Source organism: Lipophrys pholis, assembly GCF_963383615.2.
Source record: "Lipophrys pholis genome assembly, chromosome: 8".
NCBI classification, from domain to species: domain Eukaryota; kingdom Metazoa; phylum Chordata; class Actinopteri; order Blenniiformes; family Blenniidae; genus Lipophrys; species Lipophrys pholis.
In genome coordinates this window covers 5,027,416-5,036,481 of record NC_137630.1, presented here as the reverse complement: position 1 = coordinate 5,036,481, position 9,066 = coordinate 5,027,416, and the positions used below count along the sequence as shown (strand labels likewise).

Here is a 9,066-nt window from a genome sequence, read left to right as displayed (position 1 = left end):
CTTTAGCTGGATAAAACAGTGTCGTCGATGGACGGAGCAATAGAGGGTATAACTGTCACCGGTACTGTCAAAGTTGTCATTTTACATACTATTTTTACATACTCGCCTCACAGTGAAAAGGTCCCGGTTCCTCTGACCCACTGCAGCAATCGAGACCACAGTTGCACCTCAGCACATTGTGATGTTTTCCAACACAAACTGCAGGAGCCACAACGCAACATGAAACTTTCCAGTAAGCAGCAGGATTCAAACCCGTGATGTGATTTTTTTTTTTTTTTATAGTTTTTGACTCTTGTTACAGGAACGCTTTTGGACAAAACAAGTGCAGTTTCAGAATATGACCGCAAGAGTGTGCTATTTCGGTTTCTTTACCTGCAAATGCAGTGTGTTCAATACAAACAATAACAATGATGATGATGATGATGATGATGATGATGATGATGATGATGATGATGATGATAGTAATAATTCACAAATCACAAAATTACTAAATCATTGCAATATTTATTATTTACATACAGGTACATATTTATCTGTTACTGTTTTGAACTAAACAAGTGCAGTTTTAGGATATGACCGCTAGAGTGCTTTTTTTAGTTTATTCACCTGAAAATGGTCAATTTAAGTGTGTTCATTACAAATGACGACAATAATAATAATAATAATAATAATAATAATAATAATAATAATAAGGATGATGATAATGATAATAATAATAATAATAATAATAATAATAATAATAATAATAATAATAATAATAATAATAATAATAATAATAATAATAATAATAATAATTTCCAAAAACTAATTTACTAATTAATCTAAATAAATAAAAATCCAGTATTTATTGTTTAAATACAGTTACATATGTATCTGATATTATTTCAAACAGCTTAGAACTTGAAATTTAGTTTTGAGGATTTTTTGTTTTATAATTTAAACTACTAACACATTTATCACGGAGTGTTACAAATTATGATTCACAATTCAATTCAATTCAATTCAATTTTATTTGTAAAGCGCTAAATCACATCAACAGACATCTCAAAGCGCTTTTACAATGATAGAGAACAACAGAACCCAGCTAAACCCTTCCAAAGCAGCAGATGTAACAAACAGGAAAAACTCCCTCACAGGAAAAAAAGTTCAGAAGAACTCCCTCTTCAGGAAGAAAGCGTGGGGCGGACCCTAGACTCAGGACCCTAGACTTTCTCCCCCCATCCGTCTTGACCAGTTGGGGGGAGAAGTACATGGGATAGGACAGGGAGAGAGAAGAAGAGAAGAGGAAGAGAGAGAGTGGCAGACAGGCAAGATAAACACAAATACTAAGAAAAGTCTATGATGAGCGTTGGTCTGATGATGAACCAATCTCAGTCTGGAGTTTAAGTGCCGTTGCGGTGGGGTCCCGGTGCTGTGGTGGGGTCGGGTAGTAGGACCGTGGTAACTCCACTCTGGGAGTCTTGGGTCTGATTCCCTGGATCCTGCTCCCCTCCTGACAAAATGAAAGTACTTTTTTGTGTGTGTAATCTCTCCTTGAATTTCTTTTTCTTCAGTGAGAAGTTAAATATTTTGGGCCATTATATGACTTCTGTAATGCTTCCACTTTCAAAAGTAATAGCAATATTATTTTAACCATCTCAGCTCACAGCAGAATTCAGACATTGTGAATTTTCATAAGTATTTTGTATTTTTCGGACTTGTTGGTGTTGATAGTTGTGACCTAGTATGACCCTGGCAGTGAACTGCAGGGTGTCAGAGGCGGCGCCAGAGGTTTTTTTTTTCTACTGGTGCTTTGGGGGAGCTCTCGAGCATTCAGTGACGGTGCCGTTGGGGATGTCTAGTTAATTCCCTTCTACCACTGACAGTATGTGCGCACTGCAACATGCACGTAACAATCACGCACATATTGGAAAGGTTCTGCTATTTAAAACATTGTTATGAAACACAATACTCGAGATATTTATCCAAAGTGATCAAGATGAAAGGTTTACAAGCCGGCCACTTAAACACACTGAATGGAAACTTTAACACAAGAATGTCACTGATGGAGCCTCAGCAGCCGCAGGAAGCAAAACACACAGCAGGTTTTCATTTAGGCCTCAAACACAAAGACACTAACTCCTGCTGCCAGTCAACAAAACCACAACTGAAAGAAAATATTTTCAATGGATCTAATGACATAATAACAAACACTACATAGAACCAACCAGGAGTCAGAATTTGGATCTAAACCACCAAACAGGCAATAATCACCCCTCACCATGAGATGTTATAATAAAACTGTATGTCGGTTGTTGTGGTTTAGAGCGAAGGCGTCAGGGATTTTGTCTTTTTTTTTTTTTTTAATGTTTGTTCAAAAAGCGCTCAATGTTTTATTACTATAAGTAAGTTATACAGTCACCACCGGTGTGTCCAAATAGTCCATCGTATCTCCTTTCCTATCCACTTTTCCTTAACCTTGTTGTTGCTGCAAGGAATTGTGGGGCAGCATGATCTCGTCTCCCTTCAGTAAAGGATGCATCGGTGTTTCAGAGGCTAAAGGAGGTTCTAAAGGAAGCACTGAGCCTCCTTTCCTTAGCTTATAGAGAATTTGAATGCTCTTTATCATGGCCGCCACTGAAACACGTCAGGGGTTTAAGGAGAAGTGGATAGGAAAGGAAATAGGAGGGACTATTTGGAAGCACTCTCAATAACAGAAAGTAGTAAGTTCTAAGGTTAACGTGTCTCCTGCACGACTGGCTGAATCAGATTACACTGCTTTTTAGTAAAAAAAAAACAATTAAAAAAATACATGTTTTATTGGTGCAGTTACCTTCACTTTCTCCACTAAATCAAGAGTTTCAAACTCATATTCCTAAATAATTGAACAAATATTTAGATTCTTAAGTGTTGGTTAGCTTTAGCTGCTAACAAGCTGGTGTTTGTTCCGCTGTTTGTTTCTGTGAAGCTCCGCCTCAATCAGCGCCAGCCAATCAGCTCTGAGCTTCTAAATGACATTGTTAGTGGGGCTTCAGGCTTCAAGCCCCACGAGGCATCAAAATCATGTGAACTGAATGATCGGAGCCACAGCCTGAGCATTTCACTTTCACTTTACTGCATCCAATACACACTGCATGGTGAGAGAGCGGCGAGCTACACTAATGCACCATCAGTGTGGATCAGGAGGAAACAACCTGAAGCAGCAAGAGGAGACCAAGAACCAGGGAGTTCAGTCCTCACACAGTAACTATGTGATATATAGGAGGACGTTTTATTCACAGACAAGAAAATATTGTAGATAATCTTAAAGAATTAATAGCATACTTTGCATGCAGTCCTTTCTGATAACACCAGGTGGCGCTCAGCCCCACCTGCCCCTAATGACCAGTCGCCCCTGGTGACATTAGCTTATTTGCACTGGGACTGATTTTGGTAACTGCAGCCCACTTGTTCTATTGCATTTGCTCGTCGAATTAAAAACTCAATTAGCGGCTGTGCGGCCAGAAAAAAGAGAGAAGGGAAGGAGGGAGAGAGGGAGGGAGGGAGAGAGGGAGGGAGATGCATGTATGTGCATAATTTAGTTTTCTTTTAAATTGATTTGCATGTAGTCCTAAAACAGGCAATTTATGATGTAAATAACGAAATATATGAGGCCTACACGGCTTCAAAGTGCACATTTTTACGTGCAGTTGGTATTATTACTAATCAGGGCCTGGCGCCAGGATGCCAGAGCTTCATTTTGCAATTTGTGCAGGTTGATTTACTGCGCTCCTGTTGGTTGCAATTTGAAAAAACCTATTTATCTATCATTTATATGTGGTTATTTTAAGCAGATATGAAGCTGTGGGGGTACGTCCGAAATGTCCCTCCTAACTCCTTATCTATGGACTTTACCTTAACCCCCTGGATGACGTCACGGGGTTAAGGAAAGGAGTTAGGAGGCTTCCTAAAGGAGTTAGTGAAAGGTGATCACGGTGGTGTGGCAGTCGGACAGCACTTTCACTTCGTGACGTCCTAATTATGCGACGGAGGCGCAAGTTAGTGACGTCCACCATGGTGGGGAAAGAACTACAAGTTTCTGAAAATGTACTACAAAAAGTGCATTTGGGTTTTATATGATTTAAAGTTGTTCAAGGCAGATTATTGTTTTGGTAACTTACATGATCTGCTCCTTTTTCTGACATCAGGAGTTTCCCTGAAGGCTCGGATGAGCGGGTCCCTTTAAATGTTGTCGACGTAAGGAATTGTGGGGCAGCGTGAGCTCGCCTCCTTTGGTAAAGGAAGCATCAGTGGTTCCTATGCTAAAGGAGGTTCTAAAGGAAGCAACGAGCCTCCTTTCCTTTGCTTATTGAGAAATCAGAAAGTCTTTATCATGGCCGCCACACAAAACACTTCTGGGGTTCAGGAGAAGTCGATAGATAAGGAGATAGGAGGGACAATTCAGACGTACCCTGGGTGTGTTTTTGCAGGTTTGCACGGGTGTCTGTCAAGAATTATTGTACCGCATTTTTTATTGACCTGTTTAATTGACCTGTCAAAGGCTTTTGGCACTGTGGATCACTCTCTTTTAGTTGAAGCTCTAACTGAGATTGGCATCTCAGAGCAAGCAGTCGGCTGGTTCATCGACTAGCTGTCAGACAGATGCCAGTCCATTCAAATGAGCGGCTCAATTTCCCCATTTTTAGAGTCACCAAAGGTGTGCCACAGGGCTCGGTCCTTGGACCCATTTTATTTTCTATTTATGTAAATGATCTGTGCAATAATTGACCAAACGTGTCATACCACCTTCATGCTGATGACGCTATCATTTACTGTCGTTCTTCATCTCTGATTCTACAAGACTCTTCTTGGCTTGGTTCCTTCTTTTTAACATTTTTACTGTTCAATAATTATCTTAAACTTTTATTGCACTTTATTCTATTATTATTTACCTTAAAACCTGCATTTTATCATCTAAATTTTGTTTATGGATCTCTGCACTACCGCACTTCAACTATTGTATTATGTTAATTCAGTTTTATTTGTCATAAATCTGTTGACGCGTTGTGCGCTGCGGACCTCTTGGCCAGGTCACCTTGTAAAAGAGATCTCCATCTCAATGTTTTTTTTTTTAACTTTTCCTGGTTAAATAAAGTTTAATGACTGACCTTCGTGGTTTGGGCTGGTTTTCATTGGAATGGGCGGGTTCTAAGATGTGACTGGGCTGGAAACTGTCAATCTGATCTGGCAACGCTGCATGCAGGGTGTGGACTTACAGGAAAGTGAAACTCGGGGCTGACAGGCACCACGGAGACTCCGAGCTGATAGGAACCAGGGAACAACCCGTCCGTTAGACAGACATGGCGTCCTCTCTGTTCGCAGAAGACCTGACCTGCTCCATCTGCCAGAGCATCTTCAGCGACCCGGTCACCCTCCAGTGTGGACACTCGTTCTGCCGGCGCTGTGCAGGGGAAGCTCTGGCCGTCGGGCCGCGGTGTCCTCAGTGCAGCCTGGCCGTGGTGGTGACCGAGGCCCATGATCTGCCCTCCAGCTTCATCCTGAGGAGCCTGGCTGAGAAGGCCCGAGGAGCCCAGAGCCTGGAGGCCGACAGAGTCCAGGTGAGGAGGAGGAGGAGGAGGAGGAGGAGTGACCAACCAGCAATAACGGAGGAGTAAAACTTTATGGAGAACTCACTAACATGTTTGTTGAAGGGGGTTTCAACTAGTTGAACCATCATCATGTACAACCTGCTTGTTTTATATTTCACTGGAGATGCAGTACTTGTACCAGTAAAAGATCATCTAATATGACAGACTGTAGATTATGTCCAAGAGGAGGAGAAAGTTAGTTCGTACAACACCAGCAACTTGGTCACCAGTGACGCTTCTTGCTGGACATGATTAAAGAATGAGTGACGCAGGACCGGGCTCGCTGCGTGTCGCCCCGCGCTGCCGCTCGCTGTGCCGGACGTGCGCGGAGCGTCGATAGAGAAAGAACTCGGTAGTCATAAAAAAGAAGACTGATTAATCCTTCACAAATGTTTCAAACAACAGGGAAAGTATTTTTTTTTTTTTGAAAGTTTTACACCACTTGTTTTTAGTGAAAAATATCTTCTAGTATAGTGTCATGTAATATATGTAAGAAATAAAACAAAATGTAAACGCCATGATGACGTCAATATTTTTTTATTGAACTTGAAAATTACATATACATTCTGGAACTTTTGGACTTCATAATAAAACTACTGAACTCCGTGCTCACTGTTATATCAGAAGATATGAAGTGCTTATTGTGAACTATAGTCTCTGCATTCAAAGCTGAGGTGTGGCACTTTCTCTGTGTGGATCTTGAGCATGTGATAGCCAGGTTGTCGTGGTTTTACAAGTTTTTCTTTTTTTTATATGGATCAGCAAAGGTCATATATAATTACACTAAAAAGCACAATAAAAACTTCACTCTCTCCACCGTGTTTTATGGAATACATTGGAAACTACTTAAAGCCACAGGTGGATTAGACTGATTCCAGCTTGGTATACTAAGACTTCTCCCAATGAAGACTTATGATGAAACTTCTTGGGTTTTGATCATCAGGTCATGACTTCTATTCTCCTCGATATTAATGAGGAAACCAAACTCTTTCACAGCGTTCATCATAGAGAGAACTAATCTCTTTGAACTGAGACGTTCTACTTCACATCAACACTGTTACGCCTCTAATTCAGCTGAGCTGAATGTCTGAGGATCAAATGATTGCCAGTCGGTTTTGCTGCTTCTTGTCTTTAATAACGGTCCTTTTTCTTTACAGGCGGTCGATCTGTGTCCAGAACATGACGAAAAGCTGAAGCTCTTCTGCTTCACAGATCAGCAGTTGGCTTGCATCATATGCAGAGATTCGGAGAGACACGAAGGACACAAATTTAAACCAATCAAAGAGGCAGATGCGGTCCTGAGAAAGGAGCTGGAAAACTTTGTAGAAAACGTTTCCAGTGATATCAGTGCAGTTCAGGATGTAGCTCACAGGCAGAGGGAGGAAATCTCAAAAAGCAAAGAAAAGTCCGAGCGCCTCACGACACAAATCAGCAGCCAGTTCAAAGAGATGCACGAGTTTCTGCGAAGGAGAGAAAAGGAGATAAAGAACGAGTTGAAACAAAAGCAAAAGGATGACATGAAGAGAATGAGCGAGAATTTAAGTATTGTGGAGGCGGCTTTGTCTGAGAGCAGAGAGCTGCAGGTTAAAGCAACCTCCACTCTGACAATAACCAACCCAGAGAAGTTCTTAAAGACCTGGACGGAGGACAACAACAGGAAGACCCCTGGAGTCTTGCTCAGACCCAGAGCCAACAAGCTCACAGTGGAGGACTCGTCTTTCTCTTTGGGTCCTTATGAAAGCCACCTGCAGTTCTTTGTGTGGAAGGAAATGCTTCAGGAGATCCATCCCCGAGCAGAGCGCCTTTCACTCACAACCAACAGTCCAGAAGTAATTATAACCAACAGTGGGCGGAGTTTGATTTGGCAGCAATTCCAACATGCAAACACCAAATTCAAGGGAAACCCTTATCGTGATTTCAGACTAAAGAAAGTTGAGGGGATGTTTGACAAAAACGATGTCCAGGTGTTCAGTTCCAGCGAGTTCAGTTCAGGACAGCACTACTGGGAAGTCGACGTAGGAAGTCGAGATATTTGGAAACTCGGCATTAATGACTATTTCCTTGACTTGGACGGGCAACAATATACCGTCTGTGGTCCGAACGAAACCAGAGCGGTGACACTGGCAAACAGAGCGCAGAAGATTGGGCTTTACCTAAACTGCTCTTCCAAGCAGCTCTCCTTCTATGATGCAGAGAGTCTCACACATATTGATACTGTGGATTTGAATCTCAGCTCTTCAGCTGTGTCAGCATTTTTTTCCATCCAGCACAGAGATCCTGATTATGACCCTTTAACTGTGTGTTGGTACTAAACAGGCAAGGAGCCTTCGTTCAATGTGGTTCTTCTAGAAAATCCACTGTAATGTTGAAATGTAAATACAACAACTGTTTGGTAGCAACAACTTGCAGTTGTTTTTTTTTTAACATTTTATTAAATTTTTTTTTTAATTTTCTGAATAACTGACTAAATAGTTTTAAGTTTGGTGTTGTTTCTGCTCCTCTGATGGTTGTGTGTGATGTGTTTTTTGAAGAATCCCAGAAGATGTTGATGCTGATTTCCAAGCTGGAGTGGTGTGTACGTGCTGATTGTTGATATTGAGACTATATTGTGGAGCGTCGGATCCTTAGTGTTACTTCTTCAGCCGAGTTTCACATGGAAACATAAAACAGAGGCTTTACAGTCTGTTAATGCGTGTGGAGTTACATAGTTATGTTATATTTGAATCTCTATCAAAGTTGTACTTTTTTGATCGTTTTCAGATGTTTCTGTTCAACAGGGATGTTTACAGTGTTGGAGGATCAGCCTAAGAAATTAAAAGTAAAGTTGGTCCAGAGGGCGGCGTCCCAGTCTGCACACACAGACATCCTCAGCACTAACAGATGGAGTCTTGTTGAAATATTTGTAGGAGTGTGGCGGTATCAACGCTCAAATCATTTTATCTCTTTTGAGTTTGTTTTCTCTAAACGTGTTTGCTGGAGTTGTTGTATCTGGAGTCCTGTTGTTATGAAACCCCGCTTATTTTACAAGTTTTCTTTCGTAGCTTTCAATATGTTGTCAGTCCTTTTGTACATATTTTCAAACTTGTTTTGGGATTATAACCACAGTCCTGAAATGTCCTGAATGTTGAGGTGTGGCATCACAGTTAATGTACCCAGATTTAATGAACACTGTAATAAACAAACTGCATGGCAAAATGTTGTAGCGTGGTGAAGATCCTTTTTTTAAATATCAAGTTTAACTTTGTGGTTCTCTTAACAGTTAACAGTGGGCACCCCCTGACAACACGTTCATCTACTTGCTCAACTTAATTTTTATTATTGATGGACGGTTGACAAAAGACATGTTTACTCCGCACATGAGGAGTAATTATTGTACATTTTCGACAGACCAACAGACAAGACACACTGTACACAGCAGCAGCGCTATAACACATACTTGACGTCACTGAACCTCTTTATC

The 9,066-nt window shown here is 41.1% G+C and overlaps 1 protein-coding gene across 1 annotated transcript; it reads left to right on the top strand.

Moving 5' to 3' along the window:
* Positions 1-5,232: 5,232 nt before the first annotated feature.
* trim108 (tripartite motif containing 108) lies at positions 5,233-8,805 on the top strand. The gene is made up of 2 exons (XM_080470553.1): positions 5,233-5,576; positions 6,764-8,805. The coding sequence occupies exons 1-2, from the start codon at positions 5,319-5,321 to the stop codon at positions 7,916-7,918; spliced, it is 1,413 nt and encodes a 470-aa protein (XP_080326679.1). The 5' UTR covers positions 5,233-5,318; the 3' UTR covers positions 7,919-8,805.
* Positions 8,806-9,066: the final 261 nt, after the last annotated feature.